This window comes from Struthio camelus, chromosome 7 (assembly GCF_040807025.1).
Source record: "Struthio camelus isolate bStrCam1 chromosome 7, bStrCam1.hap1, whole genome shotgun sequence".
NCBI classification, from domain to species: Eukaryota; Metazoa; Chordata; class Aves; order Struthioniformes; family Struthionidae; genus Struthio; species Struthio camelus.
This window is the reverse complement of record NC_090948.1, coordinates 23,599,033-23,625,048: the sequence shown is the minus strand read 5'-3', so window position 1 is coordinate 23,625,048 and position 26,016 is coordinate 23,599,033. Positions and strand designations below refer to the sequence as shown.

At 65.5% G+C, this 26,016-nt stretch overlaps 2 protein-coding genes across 9 annotated transcripts; both read left to right on the top strand.

The window, feature by feature from the left end:
* Positions 1-1,653: 1,653 nt before the first annotated feature.
* On the top strand, positions 1,654-11,549 carry TMEM150A (transmembrane protein 150A). The gene is made up of 7 exons (XM_068950314.1): positions 1,654-1,828; positions 4,496-4,543; positions 6,986-7,057; positions 7,145-7,212; positions 7,330-7,457; positions 8,723-8,900; positions 11,305-11,549. The coding sequence occupies exons 1-7, from the start codon at positions 1,749-1,751 to the stop codon at positions 11,547-11,549; spliced, it is 819 nt and encodes a 272-aa protein (XP_068806415.1). The 5' UTR covers positions 1,654-1,748.
* On the top strand, positions 11,528-25,989 carry NFKB2 (nuclear factor kappa B subunit 2). Of its 8 annotated transcripts, none has more exons than XM_068950281.1 (25): positions 13,941-14,010; positions 15,697-15,851; positions 16,817-17,015; positions 17,479-17,523; positions 18,167-18,245; positions 18,717-18,757; positions 18,909-19,007; positions 19,303-19,454; positions 20,318-20,424; positions 20,653-20,811; positions 21,255-21,359; positions 21,546-21,631; positions 21,757-21,895; positions 22,012-22,131; positions 22,246-22,428; positions 22,606-22,747; positions 22,943-23,057; positions 23,296-23,503; positions 23,597-23,766; positions 23,990-24,092; positions 24,387-24,619; positions 24,953-25,022; positions 25,150-25,322; positions 25,405-25,516; positions 25,622-25,989. In XM_068950281.1, exons 3-25 carry the CDS (start codon positions 16,971-16,973, stop codon positions 25,747-25,749), a joined length of 2,814 nt encoding a protein of 937 aa, XP_068806382.1. In that variant the 5' UTR covers positions 13,941-14,010; positions 15,697-15,851; positions 16,817-16,970; the 3' UTR covers positions 25,750-25,989. The 8 variants fall into 8 exon arrangements, with proteins under 8 accessions (XP_068806380.1, XP_068806381.1, XP_068806378.1 ...); XM_068950278.1 differs by having other exon boundaries at positions 17,407-17,523; XM_068950279.1 differs by lacking the exons at positions 13,941-14,010; positions 15,697-15,851 and adding an exon at positions 11,528-11,652 and having other exon boundaries at positions 17,407-17,523.
* The last annotated feature ends 27 nt before the right edge of the window (positions 25,990-26,016 follow it).

The following is a 26,016-nucleotide window of genomic DNA, read 5'->3' as shown; positions in this document are numbered from 1 at the left end:
GCAGAAATGCAGAAGATGGTTTTAGGAGCGCAACAGCTGCTGCAACAAAGTGCTGGAGCACAAACTCCCTGTAGCGAACGGTCAGTGAAAGGGCAGGAGCCTGGACATGCTGAATAGCAAGGAAAGACCTGGGGTCTTGAGGAGGAAGCCGAGGCAGCGTTTCAGTCTGTAGCCAGAGGAGATCCCTAGAGACTACAAGTCCCAGCGTGCAGTCCTGCTCCTCCAGTTGCATAACCTGCGCTGAGGCGGAGGCAGTGGGCAGCAGCGGGGAGCTGGGGGGGCAGCGCCGTGCCCCCGCTCCTCTGTGCGGGCCGAGGCGGGTGTCCGCCTGCCTCGGCCAACTCACGTCCACCAAAGGAACGTAAAAAGCTGCAGGTTTCAGGCGAGCTGGCCTCTGAAAGCTGCGTGTCTCCAGGGCCCGAGGGATACGCGCACCCTTGGGATACACCGCTGCTTCGGGACCGGCAACGGCATGCCTGCAGGCAGCAGCGTGCTGGGAGGCCACGTCATTGCCAAGTTATAGATAGGGGAAATGTGGCTTCTGCTCCCTTGCCACAAACTTGCTGCTCTACCAGAGGAAGTCACGCTTCCTCTTTTGTTTTAAGTTTTCCACTTAAGAAAATAGGAAACTTCTTTAGGCAGTGGGGTTGGTGGGCAGCTGCTAAACTTAATAACCAGTTGAGTAATTTGTAGAAAGGGAGAAAGGAAGAGAGCAGAAAGGGTCTGGGAAAGGAAGAGTCGAGCCAGAGAGAGAGAGCTTGTACCATTACCTAGCCAAGGTGTCTGCTAGCCATGTGGCAAAAGCACCAGATTTATCAACGTTGTGGTGCAAACAGAGCCTTGTTGCCAGAAGGGAAGGCCGGGCTGTTGTTAACCCTGTTCCCTCCCTTAAAGCGCTGGAAGCTGGGCCCGTGGAGGAGAGAGAGAAGGCCTTCCTCCGCCTGGCTGTCGCGCAGGGCTGTACCTCCTGCCTCACCGCTGCGCCGAGAAACCTGGCGCAGGTCCCTCGCCACCTTACACCACGGTGTGTGCCAACCGACGGTGTCGGCTGCTGCGTCCCCCAGGCGGGGAGTGTAGCCTGGGGGGGAGGCAGCGTGTTCCCCACAGGCCACAGCCAGGGGCTGCCATGGGCTTCAGGCTCGCCAGAGGCTGCTCCGGGCCGCAGCTCTAGCGAGCCCGTGTTAGTTGCTGCACAGTGCCCTGCTGTCCCGTGTGCTGTCCTCGGAGCTGACCCCAGGCCCGTGGCCACCGAGCCTGCCCCGGAGACCCTGCAGAGCAGGGCCGGCAGTGCTCGCGGGGTGCTCTGACCCCTGCTGTCCTGCTGCCTCTTGCCTGCCCTGGGGGCTGCATCGTGCGGCGGAGGCAGGGCCCTTGGGGCTCCTTCCGCGCCCTCTCCCCGTTCCCCCCCTCGCCAGCCTCTGCCTCCTCCCCGCCGGGATGCCGCAGCCCCCGGGGGCCGCAGCCCCGGCGGCAGCGCGGCCGCCACGTGGCGCCGGGCCGCGCCGCCCCCGCTGCCCCCGGGCCGCGCCGGCCGGGGCGGGCCCTGCCGCCGAGCGGGCCCCGCGGGGCGGGCCGGGCCGGGCCGGGCCGGGCCGCGCCGGGCTGGGCTGGGCTGGGCTGTCCCGGCCCGGGCACCTCGCTCCGCCCGCCCGCCCGCCCCGCGCTGGCCCCGGCGCGGCCCGTGGGGAGCGCGGCCCCGCGGCGCCCCGGCAGCGGGAAGGCGCCGCTCGCCCGTAGCCCGGCGGGGCATGCCCGGCCCCAAAATGCCCGCCTGGGGGATCCTGCCCGTCACGCTGCCCGCCTTCACCATCACCGGCATGTGGATCGTGTGAGTACGGCCGGGGGGCGGCGCGGCAGCCCCCGGCGGCGGTCGCGGGGCGCCCGAGGCGCGCAGCCTTGCGGCCGCTGCCGGCGGCTTTTGCGCTCCTGCTGGGCGCGGGCAGCAGGCGGAGGCGACGCCGTGTGATGCCTCTTGCTTTGCCCTCCTGCTGTTTACGGAAAACGCGACGAGGAGCCGCCGCCGCCGCCGCCGCCGGGGGCTCGCCCGCCCCGGGGCCTCCCGGCGCCGCGGTGCCCGTCGAGCCTGGAGCAGCGCGGCCGGGAGCTGCTGCCCGCCCGGCGGGCCCTGTCCTGAGCAGGGCCGGCAGGGGGATGCTCTCGCCCCCCTTTTCTGTTGCCCAGCGGCTCCCGCAGCCCCCAAGGCGAAGCGGGGCCCCTGCCCCGCCGTGCTGCCGGGTGAGGGCAGGCGGTGGGCGCCGGCCGCGGGCCTGGGAAGAGCCCCGTCCCGAGGGCTGCGAGGGGGTCGGGGAGCAGGGTGCGGGCAGGGAGCGTGCTTTGGGCCTCGCTTGGCTTATTTCCCCCGTGCCGGGGGCCGGGCTGCCCCCGGGGTCCTCCCGGCTGCCCTGCTCTTGGCCTGGGGCCACTCTGCTGGGGACTGTCCTTTTTTAAGGCGGTTATGTGGCCAGCTAGGGAAACAGGGCTTTTCTTACCAGTGTCTCTGCCTATTTTTAACCAGAGCTGCTCATGGCAGGCGGTGGCAGCGGCTTGACCGGTGCAGCGCAGAGTCCACCTGCCGCACGAGACGTTGCTGCCCCACCGAGCGGGGGCCTCCGCAGGCCTGGCCCCGGCGCGTGCTCCCACCCTTAGCAATAGCTGGTTTTCTCAAACGCGTGCAAGTAACGTACCTTCTTCTCCAGTCCGACGTGCCCAGCGATGCTCAGTTTGGTTTTAATCTCTGCTGTTCCTAATTCAAGCGGGGTTAAGCTGCCGGGGTCTTGGCCGTTGCGCTCCCCCGAGCTCAGGCAGGAGCTGGGGCAGGGTCCCGCGCAGCCGGCGGCAGCCCTGGCCCTGCTGCCTCGGCGCGGGCTGCCGCCGGGCCCCCAGCCCCACCGCTGGCCCTGGCCCCTGCGCCGCAGCCCCCCGGGGGGCTGCAAGGCTCCTTGGCCAGCTGTCCTGCCCTGAGCAAGTGCAGTTCCTGCCTTTAACGAGCAGGCTGGCTAATTGGCGAGGCCGGGATCCTGCCCAGCTCTGCCTGGCAGGCTGCCCCGCTCCCATGGGGCCAGCATCTGCAGAGACAGGATTGATGGAGCCTGTGAATAAGCCCTCTCTTAGCCAGCGTGTGTGCGTATCTGCCAGCGCGGGTCTCCCCGCGGGGAGCGCACGGAGCCGCCTGCCCCGTGGCCGCAGGGAAGGGGAGCAGGCGCCTGAGGGAGCCGTGGGACGGCTCTGGCCGCTTCCCCAGGGCGGGCAGGGAGAGGCTGCCCGGGGCAGGCCCTCCTCGAAGGGGTTGGTGTTGCATGGAGGCGATGTCTGCCGAGGGCCTGGCTCGTTTCCCAGCTGCTGCCCAGAGATGCCCCTTGGCACTTGCAAAATGGTTCAGTGGTGAGGGGAAGTGGTGGGAGGGGAGGGTGCAGGAGGGACCCCGCTGGGAAGAGGGGGCAGAAGGGCAGGGCGAAGGAGCCGGGGAGCTCTTGGCGAGCAAGGGTTTCCCTGGGGAGGCACCGTCCTCGGGCCAGTCCTACCGCATGTGGGAGTATGGGAGGGCCGGGCTCAGGGCTGGCGATGCTGCGGCGGGCGAGACGCCTCGGCTGCAGGACGAGGGCCCCCCAGCTCCCGGCAGTGTGCTCCCTCTAAATGCGTTAGTATACTAGTGTCCAAGCCTGTCCGCTGTGTTAATGATGCACCTAGACATGCACGCCGTGGTTGCTACCGAAGGCTGGGAGCCCACCAGAGCTGCGTGTGACATGCGGGTCGTGCTTGTGCCGAGCGAGGCGTCGGAGACCCCGGGGAGCGCTGGGAGCACGAGCGCGGCCAGGAAGCGTCGCGGGAGCTGCCAGCCCGTGGGGCTGGCTGGGTGCCCTCGCTCCCTCCCGCTCTCCTCCCCGGCTGTGCCAGCCCGGCCGGGGCCCCGCCGCTTCCCTGGCACTGCCCAGCGCGTTGGCTTGTGCCGGTGCAGAGCCGTCTAACTCGGGCTTTGGGCAATCCTGCCCCCGTCCCGCCGCCTGCCTGCTTCTGCCTTTGCTTGCGTTTAGCTGAGCTGCGTGGTGAAACGGAGCGGATCTGCCAAAACACGGACTGGTTTTCAGACTTCTCTTAGCTCTGGGAACTGGCTGGCGGCGAGGGCCAGCGCCGGCAGCAGGGACAGGGAGGAACCCCAGCCGGCCGCCGTGATCACATTCGACATTGCGCAGCGCGGGGGCGGCGAGCTGCCCACGGCTGGGAGCTCTGCGGGGAGAGCGGCAGCCAAAGCGCCGGGGGCAGGCGGGAGCCGCGGGCGAGAGGCTCTGGGGGACATGTGCCCCACATCCCCGGCGGGAGGTCGCCAGGGCAGGCGGGCGCGGGGGCCGCGTCCCGGCCGGCGCCGCCTCGGCAGGTCCGGCTGGTGCCGGCAGGGCGTTCGGTCTGGACCAGGAGGGGCGTCCCGGGGTCTCGGCCCGGAGCGGGGCGCAGCGGGGCAGGAGGCTGCGGTGACGCTGTGTTGTTTTCTCTCCTCCAGGTACGCCATGGCGCTCTCCAACAACCACATCTGCCCCGTGCACAACTGGTAAGGAGCGGGGCGGCGGGGCCCTGGCCGAGGACGGGCTCGGGCGGAGGCCCCCGCTACGCCCAGTCGCCCTGGACCGCTTTAGCCCCAGGCGGTGGCGGCTGGCGGGCGAGGAAGCCCGGCCGCTGCCCCGCTGGGTGCGCGCTGGCCGCCGGCAGGACGGGCCCCGCGCTGGCACATCCTTGAGGATCTTTGGCCTGAGCTGAGCTATATAAAGCCCCCGCTGCCGCCCCGGGCAGGCTGGTGTGTGGTTACGGCTGCTCCGGTGAATGGTCCAAGCTGGGTGCAAAACGCACAGGGAGAAGGAGGCTATTGAAAAAATATGCCGGGCATGGAAAAAGTATGAAAATAAGTGGTCAGGGAATTACAGAGGGCCATGTGTCTCCATGGAAAAGCTTGAGGCTTGCTTGCTTGCTTGAGATTGCCTGGGACCATCCCTGTGCCCCTGCAGCGCCAGAGGGAGCGCCCCGGGCGGCCCGGCCGCAGCCTCCTGGCCGGCCGGCCGAGCCCGGGAGGGACAAGGGCTGCAGAAAAAAGCCTTGTCTGCTCCCTTGGAATTTTCTGCTGAGTGGTTTTTGGCTTCTTGTGTCTCCTGCAAAGTCTGCCCAGAAAATCCATGTTAGTTTAATTCTTGCTGGAGTGTTTGAAGGAGAGAGAGAGAGAGAGAGAGAGAGAGGGAAAAAAAACCCTCTGCCATTTCCTGTCTGATAGCTTATTCTGCCTTGGGAAGAATGTGTTTGTCGGCGTTGTCTCCGTGGTATAAACAGACGTTAATGATGAATAATGCTTCCGAACTTCGGGCTGCTTGCTTTAAAAAAAAAAAAAAAAGAAAAGAAAATCCCAAACCAAACAGCACCGCAAGAGCAGCCCTGGAGGAGCCCGTGGGGCTCCACGCCTCGCTCGCTCCCCTTTTCCCGTTGCAAAACAAAGCCACCAGTAAAGGAGGAGACTGAAAAAACAGCAGAGACCAGCCCAGCCCTTTCCCAAAAGGAGTCCTTTTAAACCGTGCAAGCGCCTGAGCAGCCTCAGCTGGAGGCCGCCGAAAGCTCAGCCTCCGGCCGGGCCGGGCTGCGTGGGGGCCTGCGCGCCGGCTGCTCTCCCCGGGGACGAGGCACCTTCGCCTCAGCCCGGCCAGGGCAGAGCCTGCTCCCTGGGGCCGCTCCGAAGGCCCTGTGGTCCCAGCCCCCTTCCCCTGCCCGCTGCCCCCAGCTCTGCCCTCTTTTTAGCAGCGGTGGTGGGGTGTCGCACCCACGGCACCCGCCTTGCCACCCCCCGGCCCCCGAGGAATTTGGGGGTGCTCGTGCACACCGCCGCGCTCTGGCAAGCGCCCCGTGCAGAGGCGCTCTGCTTTCCTCCCCCGGCTCCAGGCGCGCGGGTGCACGCTCCCCCGGCAGCAGCGCCCGGCCCTGCTGCCCGGCGGCGGCCGTGCTCCCCCTGGGCCGGCCGGGGGGCCGCGCTGCGGGTGCATTGCAGCCAAACCCCCGGCGAGGGGATTTCCTCCGCTGCGTTCCCCCGGCGCGTGCCCCGGGCAGCCCCGGCGCCTGCCGGCCGCGGGAGCTGGGTCGCGCGCGGGGGGACCCGCTGCCCCTCGGAGCGGGAGGGCGGAGGAGCAAGCGCTGGGCTTTCGGCACCTCGCCAGCAGCCAGCTCCCGCGCTGCGCTCGCGCCCCCGGCGGTGGGGGCCAGGGGGCACCTGCCCCCCGAGGAGGAAGTTCGGTTACGGCTCCGGTCGGCTGCTGCGATAGGGGAAGGCGTCTCAGGCCGATAAGAGCCTTTGGTCTCCGTTTGCCGGGGCTGGTGGGTTTTGTGGCAGCGGGAGGCTCTTGCAAGTCTGCCGGCGTTTGCAGGAAGCCAAGCGTTTCCCCAGCCCCGCGGCCCCGCAGGGTCGTTACCGGGCCCCTGGGTTGGCCTTTGCCACCCGCCCCGGGGCCGGGAGCCCTGCTGGTGCCGCCGGCTGCCAGGGCAGAGCCGGCCGGGGCCTTGCTCTCGGCTGAGCCCTGTGGCTGGGGCGCGCAGGGCGCCCTGCCCGGGGGGAGCCCCCCGCCGTCAGGCACTGCCCTGGGGTGCTCGCAGCCCCGGCGCCCGTCTCCCGCTCCGGCTCGGTTTTCCCGTCCCATCCCGCACGGCGTGGCGCAAGGCCGGAGCTGCCGGCGGCTGCGCGCCCTGCCGTCCCCGCGGGGCCGGCCGGGAGCGCTGCTGCGCGGCGGGCTGCTCCCTCGAGGGGTGGCGGAGCCGGAGCCACGTTGCACTCCCGGGAAAACTCCCTGCTGGCTTTGCCGCTGCGCGGGGCTGTGGGGAAGGGGCAGGAAGGTGCTGGCGGGCGGCCGGCCGGCCCCTCCTGCTGCAGCGCCGAGCGTGGCCGGGGCCGGGCTGCCTGCAGGCTCGGCAGGCGGCCCCTGCCCGCCGTGCCCGCTCTCCGAGCCCCTTCCTTTGCTCCCCCCAGGAACTACAACCAGTCGTGCGGTGTGGACGGCCCCGGCTCGTGCTGCACGCTGGATCACATCCCCCTGGTCAGGTGAGGAGCTGCTCGGAGGGAGGGCGCGGGCTGGCCCGGCGGCAGCAGCAGGTGCCCGCCCGCCCACCCGCCGCCTTCTCCCCGCAGCAAGTGTGGCACCCTGCCTCCCGAGAGCTGCTTCTTCAGCCTCATCTGCAGCCTGGGCTCGTTCATGGGTAAGCGCGCGGTGCCGAGGGGTGCTGGGCGCCCGGCGGAGCTGCCCCGGCCCCTGGCGAGGCGGCGGGAGGCTGCCGCCGGCGGTGCGCGACCGGCGCCCTGTCTGCGTCCCGCAGTGATCCTGGTGGGGCTGTTGCGGTACGCCCACGTCTTGGAGCGCTGCGGGCCCTCGCTCCTCAACACCCTGGGGCTGGCCACCGGCTGGGTCTGCGCCGCCGGCCTCACCATGGTCGGCAACTTCCAGGTAAGGCTGCTCCTCCGGGGCAGGGCGGTGGTCCCTGCTGGGCCCTGGCCGGGGCCCGGAGCCAGGAGCCCGGCGCTGCCCGGGGCTCGTGTCCCAGCCCTTTGGGGGGGGGGTTGCAGCGCTCGGCTGTGAGGGGTTTGGGGGGCTGTTGTTTTGTTCTGGTTCAGGCGCTCCCCCACCTCGTCCGCACGCTGCGGCTCCTCCCTGCGTTTCCTCCTTGCTTACACACTCACGATTTCGGATCCCGACTACGCTGCCGGCTTTGGTTTAACCCTTATCTCCTAAAGCAAACGTTTGGGCAATCGGCTGCCCTGGGCCGGGTGCTGGTGCGCCCTGGGCCGGCCGGCCGGCCTCATGGGCGGCTGCTGTCCCGGACGCGCTCCGAGCTCGCTGCGAGCGGGGGCCGCCGCGGCCGGAGGCTGCGCCCGGCGGGGCGGTCGTGGAGGCACCCGCCGCCCTGCGCGCCGATCGCTGCCGGCGCAGCGGCCTGGCCTGGCTCCCTCTGCCCTGCCCTCCCGGGGGATGCTTGCTCCTGCAGAGGTGATGCCGGCAGACGCTGCTCTCTTCTGGCGCTGCTTTTCTGCCCTGGCGGTCCGGCCGCGGGGAGGGCGGCTGGCCCTGCCTGCTCGCAGGGTCAAGAAGCAGGTGAGCCCGGCCGGGTGCCGCGGCCGGGGTGCCCTGCGCCAGCGCCGCCGGAGCCCGGCCCCTGCCGCAGCCGCCTGCCCGCGCCTCCTTGGCAGCAGTTTCCCCTTCCGCTTTGCAGGAGGCTGCTGCGGGCGCTGCAGGGACGAAGCGTAGCTGGCCCCGAGCCCTCACCTCGCACCCCAGCCCTGCCTCAACCAGCTCGGCTGAGGGCAGGGGCTGTGTCGGCCCGGGAGGCCGGGAGCGAGGGACAAGGCGGGGACAGTCCCAGGCTGGCAGATGGGCGCAGGGCTTCCCCTGCCCGATGGCCTTGCGCGCAGCGGGGCTCTAAGCCAGAGGTGTCCCACGCATCGAGGAAGCAGATGCGCTTTGAGATCCTGGCAGCAGTGGATGGGTCTAAATGTGCCCTTCAGTCGAGCACCCAGCCCGGGGTGCTCTCCCTGGCGGTCCTGGGGCTCGGCCGTCCCGCTGCCCGGGCACCGCCTGCTCCAGGGAGCTGCAGCCGCGGGAATGGGGCGCTGGCTCGCAGCGGGGTTTGCACCCTGTGGGAGCGGAGAGGGGGGCAGAGCCCGGTCGTGCCGGGTGCACCCCGCGGTGCCAGCGCTGGCGCTCTCTCCCCGCAGGTGGATCATGCCAAGGTGCTGCATTACATCGGTGCTGGGGTGGCGTTTCCCACCAGTATGCTGTTCGTGTTCCTGCAGTCCATCCTCACGTACCGCATGGCCAAAACCCGCGGGCATTACTGGACCGGCCACTTGCGTAGCATCCTCACTGCCATGGCCTTCATCACCCTCGTCTTCAGTATCCTTTGCACAGCAGCATGCGGGGAGGAGGTCTCCCGGGACGGGCTGGCGAGAGGCCCCAGGCCCTGCGCAGAGGATGGCCGTGGGGCAGGGGGCGCCTGCGGCGTGTTCCCCGGCCCTCAATCTGACGGCGGGAACGAGGCCCCGGCAGGGCAGGGTGGGCGGCTCGGCGCGGACCTGCTGGCGGAGCAGCAGCATCGGGGCTGTGCCGGGCAGCGGGAGCGGCGGAGAGCGGCAGGGGAGTGGAAGGGAGGAGGCTGAGGGAAGAGGAAGGGGAGGGACATGCCTTCTGCCCAGACGTTTCACACTTGCTGCCGGTGCCTCTCGGGGACCAGGACGTGGTATGGAGCGGTGCCCTAGGTGGGCTCAGGCCGGACCGTTCCTCTCGGCAGCCGCAGCCCAGCTCAGCCGCTGGGAGGTCCCGGCTGGCTGCAGAGAGCCGTGCCATCCACATGAAGGCAGTAGCCCCGCAGAGCAGGCTGGGCGGCAGCCCCGGGCGGCAGGTTCGAATCCCACCCCTGCGGGCTCGCAGCCTGCCCCCCCTTTGGAGGGTGAGGTGCCTGGGGGAGAGCCTGTCTCGTCCCGCTTGTGCACGGAGCACAGGGGCCAGTGTATTAATGAGACAAAGGTATTTTGAGCCTTTGGTAGTGCCAAGGCCAGCTAAGATGCGGACGGCTGTCCAACTGGCAAACGTTAGGCTGAAGGAGAAGCAGAGTGCGGCTGTGCTTTTGCGGACGCCAGCGGATGCGGGGTCCTGTGGGAGAGGGGCGCTCCAGGAAACCACGGGGCTGGCCTGCCCGGCAGGACGAGGGAGAGCTTGGGTCTGCCAGCGGCACGACAGGGAGGCAGGGCACGACAACAGGCTAAGCGGTCGCTGGAAGCACGGACCTGCGTGTCTGGCCGGGGCACCGTGGACTTCTTTGGGACTGACCTTAGGGATAAACTGGGAAACGAGGTGGTGGTTATATGGGCAGGAAGGGGAAAGAGCACAAAGTGTCCGCAGGTCCCAAAGGGGCTGGAGGGCCGCTGGCCTTGCTGGCACTCGGGACTAGAAATGGGAAAAGCGTGGAGCTGCGGTGGGGGCAGATGTGGGGTAAATGTGTGGGACCATTCCTGGAGCGACTAGAGAGGGCAAGCAGAGGGGCCTGCCCTGTGCAGGTCGGGGTCCTCCCTCTCACTCTCTCTCCTGGGCCTGGATGCCCCTGGCAGGAGGCAGGGTACTGCAGGAGGCTTCACCTGGCACATCCTGGGCTCTCCAATAGCAAGCTGCAACTTGTGGGAGGCGTTTGACTCAAGAGGGAAGGGGGTTTCCTAAAACGGTGTACTATATAACAAGAGACTGATCCAGCTGCCTGGCACGGCAGGGTTGAGGGATGTCTCTCTTGCCTAGAGTGACTCTGGAATTAGGTTTCCCTGGAGAAATGCAAGGACAAGAAGAACATAAAAAAGTTACGGGAGGGGTAGCACCTTGGAAGACCTTGGGAGGCAGCACGATCCCTCTCCAGGGTAACCCCCAGGGCAGCACTGAGGGAAGGGGGGCTGGAGGGAGCTGCTGCAGGGCAGGGAGGCAGCAGCCCAGACCACGCCACCAAGAGGGTCAAGGGCTGATGAGTTTTGTAGACTTTGAATGTTTGTCCAGCAGGAGGACTGGGAGTATCGGAGAAAGCCCAGTCTGAGGAACAGCAGATGGTTGTGTGTCGGGGTATTTGGGCAGACCGTCTGCCCTATGCAGCAGGCACCAGGCTGTTACCCTGCGGACTGCAGACTGAGTTCCTCCTTCCCATGGCATCTTCAGAAAACCCCCAGCTGGCAGCGGTCCTGTGAATTGCCAGGGTGACCGGAGTGTCACAGGGCAGGGGTAGTGGCTGCACGAAGTGGGGTTGTGCTTTTGGCTGGCATCAGAGATTTGGGGGAGGGAGAACAGGGGCTACGCTTAGCTCTCCATCTTGTTGACAGCCTTTGCGCTGGAAAGATGGAAGCAAGTGATGGTTAAGGTCGTGGCAGGCAGTCCTCTCCCACCCTGCTCTGCCTGGTTGGTGCTGCCCTGACCCGGGGCTGGAGTTGGCAGATTCATTATCAGGCTGCTCGCAGGTCTCCCTGTCAGCACGCTCCAAAGGTGGCGGCGATGCCAGCTCGGCACCTCTCAGACGTGGGGTGCAGAGCGAGGGCCAACAGGCTGCTCTCCTGATGCCCCAGCAAGCCCAGAGAAGCCACCGGGGCAGCACTGAGCTGCTGCTCGCCCACGAGGCGCTGGGTGAGCCTGGGACCGGGTTCCTACCGAGCCGCTGCGGGACGCAGGGGGCCTGCAGAGCTGGGGACGGTTTAGGACAGCACGCCTCCAGGGGCTGTGCCTCTGGGTGCCTGGGGTCTGGCGATGCTTTCCTTGACTCAGACACCCTCAGGCGGTGTCTTCTTCATCCAGGAGAGCTTCGTGCTGCAGCACGTGGCCGCCCTGTGTGAGTGGATGTTCATCATCGATGTCCTGGTCTTCTACGGCACCTTCACCTTCGAGTTTGGGGCCATCTCCACGGACACCTTCCTGGTCCTCCTGAAAGCCAGCCGGGCCCCCAAGAGTTACAAAACTGAGAGCAGCGTGTCCAGCACCGCCCACATCCACAGCCACGCGGAGGGCCTGGCGATGATCTGACCCCGGCGGGACGCAGCCCTAAGGCTGCAGCAGGGACCAGGAAATCAGACTGTGCGAGTGATTCCCCTGCCTCGAACGGCCCCGAGACCCCGATCGCCTCTGGGTGCGTGTGCGTGTATGCGTGGGTGCACGCCGGTCGGTGCCCTGCCCTCCCCTCCCGAGGGGCCGTGGACGTGCTGCCCCAGCACGACAGCGCTGTGCGGGGAAGGGCAGCAGCTCTCCAAGGAGCTCTGGGTGGGAGGTGCTGGCGGGCGACGGGTGCTGCCAGCCCAGGGCTGCTTGGCCGAGGTGGGGCTGCTCGCCCCTAGAGACTCCAGGATTGCCCTTGCTGAGTCCTGGGCGGTGACATGGAGACGATCACGGACGACCCCTTTCCGATGGGACGTGCGTTTCGGGGAGCAGCAGTCACCTTCCTCCCACCCCTCATCTGCAGAAACGCGATTCCTGCGGAGCACCGAGGCCGTGTGCGCCGGGCAGGGAACCGCTTCCTCCCTCCTCTGCTGCCACGGGGCGGCTGCAGCTAGCCGTGCAGCGAGCCTTTTAGCCAGCTGCTGTGACCACATCGGAGGAGCCAAAAAACAAAGTGCCTTTTCCCTCCCTAGTGAGTTGGTGCTGATGCCAGTCCGCCTGCGCACCCTGCGTGGAGGTGGCTCTTCCCTGGTGGGGCCGTGCCTCCGGAGAGGCTCGCTCTGGCGCTTGCGCAAGCCCGTCCTCGCGGCGGGGGATTTCCCCTCGCCCGCGCAGCCGACCTCAGCTGTACCGCGGCCGTTCTCACGCGCTGCAGCCCGAGAGGCTGCGCATCGCAATCCTGGGTTTCCTACGCTGGGGGCAGGCTGCTGCCAGCCCTCCCTACCGGGAAGCGGAGGCGCGGAAACGCGCAACGCTTGCTCTGGGAACAAAAGCCTGCGGCCAGCTCGGCTCCGACGCCGGATCTGTCCTCTGGTGCCCGTATCTGCGTGGTGCCTTCCAGCAGCGCTCAGCCGGGAGCGCCGCCGGTCGGCCCTGCGGGCTCGTGTGTCGGCGCCCAGGGGTGAGGGCAGCCAAGGTGCCCAGAGCCCGGCCGTCGTCCGGCAGCCCTGCTCGGCCCCTGGCCGCGTCCCACTGAGGGTGTCCTGGGCAGGGGGTGGGCTGGCAGCGGGCTGCGGGACGATGGAGGGTGAAGAGTGTGTGTGTATGTCTGTGTGTGTGTGTGTATGTATGTCTATATCTACATATATATGTATGTATATATCTACATATATATATATAAAAAAATTCTCCCCTCGTCTCTTGAGAGGGGCATTTGCTGCTGCTGTGCGTGTTGATCAGGTTGTGCTTCCTGATTTGCCCACCTTCTCAAAACTGGCCTATAAATCCGCCAGTATACATAGCTGGAAGAGGAGCATTTCTGACTTTTATATATAATATATGTTTAAAAATTTATAAAGAGAGAACAGTGAATTTGCAATAATAAAAGTGAAAATCAGGCAAGTGTGAAGCAGACATGCCTTCCCTGCTGCTGAGGGCTGGGTGTCTCCTGGCCTTGGGATGAGCCGGAGCCAAGTGGTCCTCCAGGTCCCCACAGCCCCTGGCTGGTGGCCACGAGCCCTTTGCTGGTGTCACTTGCTGCTGGCACAGCTTCCTGTTCCCAAGTCCAGGATGGTGAAAGACAAGAGGTTTCACAATGCAGTGAAGAAGTCGCTATCCCTGCCTATCTGTCCTGGTCTCTGCCCCCTGCAGCAGAGGTGGCAGAAGGACATCTGTGCCTGCATTTCTGTGCCTGGGTGTCACCTCACCGGGGCCGTGCTGAGGCAGGCAGCAGAAGGCGGTAACCCCTGCTGCAGGGTCTGCCGGGGTCCGGGGCTGTGCTCAGGGGAGCAGGGGCGGGCTCCTCGGTAGCGCATGTCCTGACTCCAGCCAGGGGGGTGCAGCGGGGGTAACTCAGCACTCCCACAAGTGCCCGCTGGCGGGAGGGTGCCGGTTCGTGTGCGGCTGCTGGGTGACTGTGACACCGAGAGGCCCGGCGGATGCCATCCCCGACGTGGGGCCGGAGGTGCCGGTGGCTGTGCTGGCTGCAGCTGGCCCACACGGGCCTGACTTGCAGCAAAATGAGGGGAACCGGGGCTGCCCCGAGGTAGCTGCCCGCGAGCGGGGTGCCGGCCACGATGCAGCCAAGCATCGTTGTCACCTGCTTGTCCCCTGCTCCAGCGGCTCGGAGTGGCTTAAAAACCCTCGGGGGGGCAGGGACGCGGCGGGCAGGGCCGGGGGGTGCCCCCCGCGGCTGTCCCGGTGAGGCCGGGGCAGGGGAGGCCGCGCCGCCCCGGCCCTGCCCGGCCGCCCCGTCGGGGCGGCGCAGGCGGCGCCCGGCCCGGGGCCTCGGGGCGGAGCCGGGGCCGGGAAGCCCCGGGAGGCGGAGCCGGGCCGGGACTTTCCCGGGGCAGCGGCCGGGGCGAGCTGGCCGTGCCGGGCACTGGGGCTGGAGGTAAGGGGGCAGCGGGCGGGAGGCCCGAGGGGGCCGGCTATGGCCCCGGCAGCCGCCCCTGCGCGGGCGCTCCGGCTGCGGGCTCGGGCGGGAAAGGCGGTGTTAGGAAGGGACGGGCTGCGGGCAGGGTGGCTGGCCGAGCACGGGGAGGAGAAGGCGCGTCCTGGTGCCTGTTCCCTGGCCGGTGGGGACAAGTTGCCTCTTTTCCTCGGCTTCCCTGTTGGCTGTGCGTAGTGCCGCAGGCTGGGGCCCTCCCGCTGCCAGCTGCTCCCCTGCTCGCAAGGCGCAGCAGGGCTTGCAGCCTCGCGGGGGGTTAGTTCAGGGAAGGGATCTGCGCCCGCGAGCCCCGCAGAGCCACCGCCAAGGCTGCAGCGGGCCCTGGTGTGAAAGCGATACCGCGGGCCGTGGGGAAACTGGGGAGAGCCCGGCCAGCACTGAAGGGGGTTTTCTGAGAGTGTGAGGGTGCACAACTGGAACAGATAGTTAATAGTACAACAACAAAGCCGCTGATTTACAGGCCCCTAGAGAAGGAAAACAGAAGATCAGTGGGCGGCTGGGGGTTGCCGAAACCGACTTGATACCCACGGTGGGAGTAAAGGCGTTTTAAGGCTTTCTGGGAAAGGTGAAGGTTAGGCAGCTTTCAGGGAGAGGGGATTTCTCTCTGCCATGCTTGCAGGTCAAGAAGTAGGCTGTGAGGCTGGGTGCCTCTGAACGCTCCTGCAAGGGGGCCGGCAGCAAGGGCAACGCTGCAGCCTCTTCTGGCCGCACACCTGCCAGATGCTGTCTGGACTCCTCGGATGGAGCAGGGCACAGAAAACAAGGTCAGGAATTTAGGGCTGTAATTTGCAGGACTGAGCAGGCCCCTGAGGATACAAAATGCGCATGGAGTATTATTTTAGAGGAGCAGCCAGCTGGATGGCTGGGACATGCCAGCTATACACCAAGGTGGTTCAGAGCTAGATCTGTGCTTGTGCTGCCTCCCGCGTTTCTGGGATGTCCTTTCTCGTGTCTGCTGAACACTCCTGCTGCAGATGTGTCTAGCAGGGGCGATGCTCCCCTCCTGCCTGCAGGGTGCAAACTCTGCAAGTCAGCCCACTGTCACTGGAGGAAAGAAAATAGCACCTGCATTACTAGGTCACGTTCAAGGAGCTGCAGGCATGAAACAACAGCTTTAATCCGCTTTGCTTGCCAGCAGCTGGCCTTTAATTGAAGCAGTCTGGTTGGCCCAGGGAGGCTGGCTCAGCAGCTTGCTGGGCCATCCAAGAAGGAGGCTGGCATGGTGTCATGCCCTGGGGCATGGCAGCGATGCTCAGGACAGTTTGTGGCCATGGGTTGGTGCTGGTGCTAGTTCTGGGGCTGGGGCTCTTTCCCCGACGTTCTCGGCAGTGCCAGTGCTCAGCCCTGGAAGCGCCTTTCCTGACTCATAGGAAGGACTGAAGACGAAGAAGAACCAGCCCAGCAAAGGGAGGCTGCTCTGTGTGTGTGTGTGTGTGTGTGTGTGTGTGTGTGTGTGTGTGTGTGTGTGTGTGTGAGATGGTGTGTGCAAACCTGGGGCTCCAGGTGAGATGCTTTGGGTACCAGCTGCCTAGGGGATGCTGCCCTGTGCAGCCCTCGGAGAGCAGGAGGGCAAGATGGGTTCCCTTCCGGATGTGCAGGGGATAAAAACTGAGTGTGTTACACTCCCAGGTGAAACCAGGGTCTCCCTTCTGGTCCTGGGGGACTGAAGGGCAACACCGCTGTGCACAGGCGGCAGCACTTACTTTGAGAGCTGGTGTGTTTGCTCGGGTCTTCCAGGAACAAGGAAGTTGGCAATGATCCTTCAGCTCTGCTCAATGAGCAAGGTGCGTTTCCTCTAGCACCCGCCACGCAAGCGTGCATGCATAAGGACAGAAAATTCCCTAGTGAGACACTGCTGCGCATGCTGGGGAGAGGGCAGGAGGGACCCCATGACGTTCCTTAGTCACGCTGTTTGCTGCAACAAGTGGAAGTGTCTGGGGCAGCAATGAGTGAGCTGTGAAAACCCCTCTAGAAGGGATGGGGCTGACTGCAGTGGAGAAGAGGGAGCTGTTTTGTTCGAGGGGCACAGTTGGTTCCTCTTGAGCGTCTTTGGGCTTGGACTACCTCTGAGCAGACGTTGAGGGTAGGGTTAGAGGTGGCTCCAGCACGCTGAAGGAAGGACAATGCTTGTGCCCCCTTCACCTCTCTGGGAAGTCTGTCTCGATGGATTAGGCAGTGAGCTGTGGCAGGCTGGGGATGCCCTGGCAGGGTCCCGTGGTGGTTTTGGCTCCAGACGGTGTGAGTTGCTACCCGCTGGCCCGTGTCGGGTCGTGCCCCTGCTCCTGGGCTTTTGGAAGCCCCTGCAGGGTCCAGCCCATCGCTTTGCAATGCTGGGTCCTCTGCTGTGGCCCCCCGCATCCGCTCTGCACCTGCAGGTCCCTCAGCCCCGCTCTGAGCCCTGCCTTGGCTGCATCCCGTGGATCGCTCGGAGAGGGGCAGGGTGGCTGGGCTCGCACAGCAGCTGGGGAAAACCTCGGGCCTGGGGCCTGGGGCAGCCCCTTCGGAGGCTGAGAGAGGCTGGAAAATCTCCTTGAGAAGGCTCTTTTACTCTTCTTGGCTTCTGAAGAATATGAGTCACGGGCTGAACAATTCCCTTCCCCTCTGCCCCCACACACCCAAAATCCCCTGAGCGGGACCTGCAGCAAATACTGATTCAGAAATTCATGGTATGAGGGCACTGCAGAGTCAGATGCATATATATATACATATATATATACATATATATATAATTTTTTTTCCCACTGCTTAGCGATGAGGAGGAACGTGGAGGAAGGGAGAGCGTGCCCAGGCGCTCTGCTCTGATCCAGCCCCTTTGCTAGAAGTCTCCGGCAGTTTCCTGCTGGCGAGCAGCCCCGGACCCCGGCGGGACCCGCTGTCTGCGGTCGCTGGCGGCCCCAGCTGAGATGCTGGGGCTGGACGGGTTGTTGAGACCAGCCTCTTCCTCGCCGGTGAGTAGGAGGGCGGCAGGCGGGCGCTGGGAAGGGGGCGCGCTCGGCGGACGAGCCCCCCGTGGCGGGGATGCGCGGCGGCGGGGGCAGCCCCCGGGGCAGGCGTTTTGGGGCGCCTGCCCCCATGCCGCGCCGAGGGCTGGCGGAGGGCGGCGAAGCGCGGGCCGGGGCGGGCTTTCGGGCGGGGGGCGCGGGGGCCCGGGCCGGGCCCGGCCGGGATTTCCAGGGCGGCGGCGCGGGGCGCGGCGGGGCCCCTGCCCGGGCCGGGCAGCAAGGGCCGAGCGCGGCGGGCGGCGAGGAGATGGCGGCGGGGCCGGGCCGGGCCGGGCCGGGCCGGGCCGGGGGGCGGTGACGCGCCGCCCGTCATTTCCCGGCTCCGCGGGGTTTCTAGGGACTTTCCGGAGCGCCGGGGCCTTTCCTGTCGCCGGCGGGGGCCCCGCTCAGCGCCGCGCTCTGCCCGCAGGCCGCCGGCCGGCCCCGCGCCGACATGGACGAGCCCTACCAGCCCGTGAGTGCGGCGGCCGGCCGGCCGGCCCGGGAGGCGGACAGGGCGGGGGGGCCCGTGCCCGCCTGCCCCCCCCCCCGGGGAGGGGGTGTGCCTGCCCCGGGGGTCTGCACCTGCCCCCCCTGCAGGGGTGGGCGCGCGCCCCTGGGGGGGTGGGAGGTGGGGGGGGTGCATGCTCCTAGGGGTGGGGGGTGTGCGTGCCCCTGGGGGGTGGGAGGTGGGGGGTGTGCGTGCCCCTGGAGGGTGGGAGGTGGGGGTCTGTGTGCGCGCCCCTGGGGGGGTGGGAGGTGGGGGTCTGTGTGCGCGCCCCTGGGGGGGTGGGAGGTGGGGGTCTGTGTGCGCGCCCCTGGAGGGTGGGAGGTGGAGGTCTGTGTGCGCGCCCCTGGAGGGTGGGAGGTGGAGGTCTGTGTGCGCGCCCCTGGGGGGGTGGGAGGTGGGGGTCTGTGCGCGCGCCCCTGGAGGGTGGGAGGTGGGGGTCTGTGCGCGCCCCTGGGGGGGTGGGAGGTGGGGGTCTGTGCCTGCTCCTGGGGGCTGGGGGGCAGGGGTGTGCATGTGCTCCTGGGGGGTGGGAGGTGGGGGTGGGCACGTGCTCCTGGGGGTCCCAGCCCCTGCAGCTCTGACGCTCGGTTTCCCCCCTGTCGCCCAGTGCCTGGACGGGATCGAGTATGAGGACTTCAGTTTCAGCTCGCACATGATGGAGCAGAAGGAGCCCCTGATGGAGACGGGTAAGGGGCCCCGGCATGTGCCTCCGCCGGGGGTCCCCAGCCGCAGCGGGGTTTCCCGGCAGGCTGACTCACGCCCGGCGGTTCCCCGCAGCGCTGCAGGCCTGTGTCCCCGCCGTCCCAGCTGGGAATCCCTGCCCAGGGCCACCCGGGCAGGGGCTGTCCTGGCCCTGCTGCTCAGTCTCCCGGGGACTCGAGGTCGGCCAGAGACGCATCCCCAGGGGCTCCTCGCTCTCCTCGTGCCAGAGCACTGTCTGGCCCTTTCTTCCTCAGCCTGCGGCTCCAGCTGCTGCTCCCCAATGGGCTCTTACGGCACAGGGGCCGGAGGGTCCTGCTGTCAGCCTGAGGTCCCCACACGGGCCAGACGGGGTCCCTTCACCTTCAACACTGTCCCCACACCTCCAGCATTGTTACTGGGAGCGGGGTTTGGTTATCCTGTGTTTCTCACCAGTGCTTCTGCTCTCTATCCTGCAGTGGAAGGTCCCTACCTTGTCATCATCGAGCAGCCAAAGCAGGTAAGGACATCACCCAGGTAAGGGCAGGCGTAGCTGGCACCCACTGCGCGCACAGCATCGCGTGTGGGCTCTGCCCCCCCCCAGCCCCCACGCCCCGTAGCGCTGGCCACGGGGACCGGCAGCAGGCTGACCCCCTGTTCTGCCTCTGCAGCGTGGTTTCCGGTTTCGGTACGGCTGCGAAGGCCCTTCGCACGGGGGGCTGCCGGGAGCATCCAGCGAGAAGGGGCGCAAGACATATCCCACTGTGAAGGTGAGAGCTGCTCTGGAGAGGAGATGGAGTGGTGTTTTTGGCTGGCCTGTGCAGGCAGTGGCGGTGGGGGGAGTGCCATGGAAGAAGGACGTGATCTGTATATTAAAAAGCCCTGTGCATTTTGTGGTGCTTAGGGAAGTAGAGGGTTGCAGTAGAAGCTGTGGCTACCATAGGGAGGGAGTAGCAGGGGTTTTCGGAGAGTGCTGTGGGCTCTCCGGTGTCCTGCCCTTGCTGGCCTGATGCTGCCCCAGCACAAGGGTGCTGTGCCTTCCTTTCATCTCCCTTCTCCCTGCAGATCTGCAACTACACAGGGATGGCCCGAATCGAGGTGGACCTGGTGACCCACAGCGACCCTCCACGGGTGCACGCCCACAGCCTCGTGGGCAAGCAGTGCAATGAGGCCGGCAACTGCATTATGACTGTAGGACCCAAGGACATGACTGCTCAGTACGTGCAAGGGAGACCTAGGGTTGGGCCTGAGGAGTGGTCTCTGCAGTGTGGCTGGAGGCCTGTCCTGTGGCTATGGGTTGGGGAGGAGAGGGGGTTTATGCCTCCAGAAGCAGGTTTTGTTGGACTGGGAGTATGTTTAGACAAGGTCATCAGTACAACTTTGTCCCCTCAGTGTTTTCCCTAGCTCTGGGTCCAGCAGCACAGCTGTAAAAGCTTTTGCTGGCTTTGGACTCCTCTCCTCAGGGTTGCAGCTTCTGCTGCAACCAGGAGCATGCTCTGCTCCACCTTTGCAGAAAAACTTTGTAGATAGCCTGTGTCTGCCGGACTTATTTGGTAACCCCAGAAGAAGGCCCCCTGCATGGCCAGCTGCTGCAGTTGAGGCAGGCAGGCTCCTAGCTGGCTCTGGTGGCTTTGCGCCCAAAGGTGGCTGGCCTAGCAGCCCACTTCAGCTGGAGTAGGGCAGGAGCTGCATGCTCATTACCACTGCATATGAAGCTCCTTGTAGCTCTTATAATCCAGCCACCTGCTAGGGGTGGCAGATGGCTCAGCCTGGTCCCATTTGCATCTCTGTGGCCCCCAGCCTTCCTGGTTCCCCCGCTATGGACTTGTCACCTGTGGGAGCTCAGTTCTCCCTGGCAGGCATTAGCTCTTTCCCAACATCAAGGAGTTTCCCCGGCTACTTTTTCCTCCCCACTGTGACTGCTCCTCGTTGCCCTGTGCGTGTTAACCCTTTGCTGCCTGTGCTGCCCTGCTCTGTGTTTTGGCCAGCTTCTTCCCAGCGCTTGGCAGCCCCTGTACCTCCCGGGCAGGCTACTCCCCAGCCCTGGCTCCCTGAGATCACAGCAGGCTCTTCCCCCCAGGTTCAACAACCTCGGCGTGCTCCACGTCACCAAGAAGAACATGATGGAGATCATGAAGGAAAAATTGAAGCAGCAGAAGATGCGCAACAGTAGTCATCTGCTGTCGGGTGAGGGCTGCCTGGGGGCTCAATGGACTCGGTGGGGGGAGGCTGAGGAGGATTGGGGACCTGCCACTATGGGTTTCAGAGGAGTTGTGGGAAGGTGAGGATGCAGTTGGAGGGATGGGGTTGGCATAGGGCTGCTGTGTCAATCTGGGGGAAGGGCTAGGGGACCTGGAGCCCTTTCCCCTTGCCTGGCTCAGCTGTAAGACCGGCATCTTCCTCTGCCCTGGACAGATGCTGACCTGCGTGAGATCGAGCTGGAGGCGAAGGAGCTGAAGAAGGTGATGGACTTGAGCATTGTGCGGTTGCGCTTCACTGCCTACCTTCGTGACAGCAGCGGGAACTTCACGCTGGCCCTGCAGCCTGTCATCTCGGACCCCATCCATGACAGCAGTGAGTGCAGGGCCAGATCCTGCCCGGTGGGGGACAGGTTGGGAACTATTCTGGGAAATCCTGGAAGAGCCTCTCTCTCCTGCCTAGGTGCTGTCCTGGGCTCTCCCAGCCTGGTCCTCATTCAGCCCTGGCTCCCTGCCCTCACCAGTGCCCAGGGTCAGGAAAGGTGTTGGGCTGGGGGGGTTCCCATGATGTGGCCTTGGAGGCTGTTGAATGTGGCTCTTTGTCATGTGCCCTGGGGGTTTGGATGTGCTCACCCCTGCTGGGTATCTCCCTGAGCATGTTGAGGGGTGAATAGGCTCCATTTTGGCCAGTTGGTGCCAGTACCCGGCCTCCCCGCTGTAGAGTGGGCAGGCAGGGAGAGGATAGGGCAGGACAGGGTAAGCAGCTCGCACACACGCTCCATCTGGCACTGGGGCTCTAAATGCTTCTTCACTCTGCAGAGTCCCCAGGAGCTTCCAACCTGAAGATTTCGCGGATGGATAAGACAGCAGGCTCAGTGCGGGGAGGGGATGAGGTCTACTTGCTGTGTGATAAAGTTCAGAAAGGTAAGAGGCGTTTGCTCCTGCAGAAAAACCTTCTGGAGGGTTTGCAGCAGAGGAGATGCACATCCGAGGGCATCGAGGCAGCCGGCTGTTGAGTCGGAAGGGCCACAGCAGCTGGGAGGGGACTGTGCCTGCTGATCCTGGGAGGGCGGTGAGACAGGCTGTGCCAGGCTCCCCTTTCCTCCCCAGATGACATTGAGGTTCGTTTCTATGAGGATGATGAGAACGGCTGGCAAGCCTTCGGGGACTTCTCCCCCACGGACGTGCACAAGCAGGTACAGGGGAGACTAGGGGTGGCCTGCCATGCCTGTAGGCAGGTGGGTGCCCCACGGGGTTAGGGAGCGCGTGTCCCTGGCTCCGGAGAGCAGCGGGGTCTGATGTCCTTCTGTCTTGCCTGCAGTATGCCATTGTCTTCCGCACGCCCCCGTACCACAAGCCTAAGATCGACCGCCCCGTCACAGTCTTCCTACAGCTGAAGCGGAAGCGAGGGGGTGACGTGAGCGACTCCAAACAATTCACCTACTACCCTGTGGTGGAAGGTGAGTGGCCTCAGACCTGGGCACTTCTGGCTGCCCAGATGGGGCTGGCCTGCTCCCCCTGCTTCCCAGGGCCTCAGGCCTGTCCCTGAACCCTCTGCCTGTGTCTCTCCTTGCAGATAAGGAGGAAGTGGAGAGGAAGCGCAAGAAAGTCCTGCCCCAGTTTCCCCAGCACTTTGGTGGGGGCTCACACATGGGGGGCGCTGGTGGGGGTGCTGGGGGTTTTGGCTCTGGTGGAGGTGAGTTGGGCTGTCTTTTTCCCCCCTCCCTGCACCCCGTTCCATCTGCCACAGCCTGGCCACAGGGAGTTACCTGCTGCCCTCTGTCCTCACCCATTGCATCTTGGTCTGCAGGCGGGAACCTGAGCTACCCCTACTCGCCCGGGCTGGCGTACAATAACATCTATTCATCCGGCCCGCACCCTGTCGGGGGCTACCAGGGCGGCGTGCAGATGAAGGCCCCCAGCACAGATGGGGATGGGGGCGACAGGCAGGTGCCCATGGAGAGCATGTACTGCCAGGAGCTGCAGAAACACGGTACAAGGCGGCTGGGGTTGAGCGAGGGCTGGGAGACATCACTTGCGGGTGGAGGGAGTCCCCGGAGAGGCAGCCAGCCAGGCTCAGGACCCTGGCTGGGTTGCACTCTTCTCTGTGCCCTGGGGTGCAAGAGGGTGGATGGGGCTCCCAGAGCTAACACTCTTCTTCGCCTTCCAGCCCAGATCTGTCACCTGTGGATGCTGGCGCTGGCCCGTCGCAATGCCCATGCCCTGCTCGACTACTCTGTCACTGCTGACCCCCGCATGCTGCTGGCAGTCCAGAGGCACCTGGCTGCTTCGCAGGATGAGAATGGAGACACGTGAGTGTGCAGAGCTGCGGACACGAGAACGGGCAGGGTAGGAGAGTGCTCGAGCCCTGCTGGCCCTGTCAGAGCCCTGTTCCATAGGGCAGGGCCCTTGTGGGGTGGGGGGCCCATCCCCATGGATAGGAGCGGGTGGGGAGGATCTAGAGAGATGTGGAGCTGAGACAAGGGCTGTTTCCTCTCTTTCCCCAGGCCTTTGCACCTTGCTATTATCCATGAGAAGACAGCTGTGATCAAGCAGCTGATCGAGGTCATTGTTACTATCCCCAACCAGCAGATCATTAACGTGGCCAACAACCTGCAGCAGGTACAGTTCTCCCAGAGCAGTCCGTTGCCATGGAAGAGGACTGGAGGGACTATCCTCTCTACCTGGGGCTCGCTCCCATCGCTGGATCCTGGGGGCTGGGGTCTCCTGCTTACGTCCTGTGTGAAAGGCATAGGGAGACAGCAGGGCTGAGCGCAGTGGGTCCATGGTGGCAAAGAAAATGGTGCTGTGGGACTTGGCTTCTGCAACCGCTCGTGACAGTGGTGTTGCTGTCCCGCAGACACCGCTGCACCTGGCAGTCATCACCAAGCAGCCCCACGTGGTCCAGCTCCTGCTGCAAGCCCGTGCTGACCCCACCTTGCTGGACCGCTATGGCAATTCCCTGCTGCACCTGGCTCTTCAGGCTGGCGATGAAGAGATGCTGAGGACGCTGCTAGCCCATCTGGGCTCAGCTGCCCCTTATCTGCTCTGTCTGCCTAATTTCCATGGTGAGCGAAGCTGGGAGGCAGGCCCAAAGGGGCAGGAACCTGGTGCTGTTGAGGGCTTGGCCAGAGGCCACTGAGCCTCTCTCCCTGTTGCAGGCCTCCTACCTGTGCACCTGGCTGTGAAAGCAAAGAGTTTGGCCTGCCTGGACCTTCTGGTCAGGAAGGGAGCGGACGTCAATGCTGTGGAGAGGCAGGGCGGGAGGACCCCGTTGCACCTGGCTGTGGAGATGGAGAACCTGAACATGGCCACCTACCTCGTGAAGAAGGTGTGAGGGGCTTGGCCTCCTTTCTCCGGCTTTGATGGCTGTGGGAGAGGAATAGGCCTGAAGCACAGTGAAAGGGGGAGGCAGAGCCTCTGTCAGCCCTGGTAGAGGTCCTGTGCACTCAGGGCTAGTGGGGGGCTCTGGTCTAAGGGGTGAGGAGAGGTCTAAGGAGGTGGGGGACAGCACCAGGATGGGCCCCCTCATGGCCTCATGCATTTCTTCATAGCTGGGAGCAGATGTGAACAGCCGGACCTTTGCTGGGAACACCCCCCTGCACCTGGCTGCTGGCCTGGGCTCCCCCACCCTCGCCAAGCTACTCCTCAAAGCAGGTAAGGTGCTGCCCGCCCTCCCTCCCTCCCTCCCTCCCCAGGCGCTGCTGCAGGACACCCGGCTGAGCTCTGGCCGAGTCCTGGCCTTCGCGGGGCGCAGTGCAGCGGTTTTGGGGAGGACCCCTGCCCTGCCTGCCCCAGATGATGCTGTGGGGCTGAATGACACAGGCAGTGTGGGGAGCTTATGGGCTGTACTGGGAGCCCCACGCTGGGCTGCCTGGGCTCACAGCCCTTGGCAGGTGGGTGCTGGCCCGATGTGCCCTTCTTGGGGCTCAGTGCACCCCTTCCCAACAGGGGCGGATGTGCTGTGCGAGAACGATGAGCCAGTGAGTCCATCGTCGTCAGAAGCAAGCAGCGACACGGATGCCGATGCCGAGGAGCAGGAGCTGGGCATGGAGCTGGAGCAGCCGACCCCCAGCACGGCACGCAGCTCGGACTCTGATCCCACGGCTGAGCAGGGATGCGGGGAGGCAGGCCCCAGGCAGCGCCGGTGCCACACACCCTTGGATCTCACTCGGAGCCAGAAGGTGCGGGGTGTGAGGGGTCAAACCGCACGGGAGCGTGTTTTCAGGTGGGCTACAGCATGGACAGAGGGCAGAGCTCCAGGAGCTCCTCTTGCAAGGATGGCTAGACAGACCAGGCCTGTCTTTTGCCAGGGAGCTGGAGCCAACCTCGCCCAGACCTGTGCTGTCCTGTGCCCTGGGGAGGGCCATGGTGTGGAGGCTGCATGTGGCAGTGGGATGTGTTGGCCTGTGCTGCCCTTTCAGCATGCTGCTGCGCCAATTTGGCACGGGCTGGAGCAGCAGCCAGATCGGGGTGATCTCTGTATTGGGGGATGTTCATGTGCATCTGTCTTGCAGGTGCGGGAGATCTTGCTGCAGGCCTCGCAGCAGAGCCCTGAATGTGAGCTGCCTGCTGCCCCCCGGCCAGGTGAGCAGGGCCTTCTCCCCATGCCGCCAGTCACCCCAGGCGAGCATGCTGCACCCAGGCAGGGCAGGACCCCCTCCTGCCAGCCAGTGCCTGGGCAGCATATGATGGAGGTGCATTGCCCCTGCAGGGAACATCCTGTCCCTAGACAGTGAAACACTGCAGGGCCTGGAGCAGTTGTTGAACCAGGACTGCAGTGGTTCGGACTGGACCGAATTGGCCAAGAGACTGGGGTTGTGCAGCTTGGTGGAGACCTACAAGGACACAGCTTCACCCAGCATCAGCCTCCTGCGCAGTTATGAGGTCAGTGTTTTCCTCGGAGCGCCCTGGTCCCCTGCTTCCTCTGCCCCAGGGCCAGTCCCACTGACTGCCCCTCTCTCCCCAGCTTGCAGGCGGCAGCCTGGGCGGGCTGCTGGAGGTGCTGGACTCCATGGGGCTCCACAAGGTCGTGAGGATGCTGCGCAAAACGGAGACGCTGGAGAAGCTGCAAAGCACAGGTATGGGGGGAGGGGGGGAAGTGTGGGAATTGTGTGTGGCAGGGGCATCCTTGCTGCCCAGCCCCAGCCTCTCCCTGCTGACAGGGCCGTGCGCTTGCTTCGCAGAAATCAAGGAAGATAGTGCCTACGGGAGCCAGTCAGTGGAAGAGGAGCAGCCGCCCGCCCTGGCCCTGAAGCCGTGCCCGGTTCCCGCAGCAGAGCTGCCACACAGCCAGCAGCAGCAGGTGCACTGAGCTGCTAGGGAGCCTGGCCGAGACTCGCCATCTGGGGCACGGGGTGCCCACAGGGTACCCGCAGCTCCTATGCAAGTGCCTTCTTGACTTGGGGCCTTTCCCGCAGCCTGCTGCCCGGCTGCCTGGACTTTGGGGGGACAGGGGGCAGGCTGCTGCTGGCCCTGGCCCCTGGCCTCACTCTGCTCTTATTTAATAGTCCCTCTTCAGGTGAATAAAGGGGGACAGTTCCCATTAACCTTTGCCATCTGTGTCTCCAGCCTCTGCCTT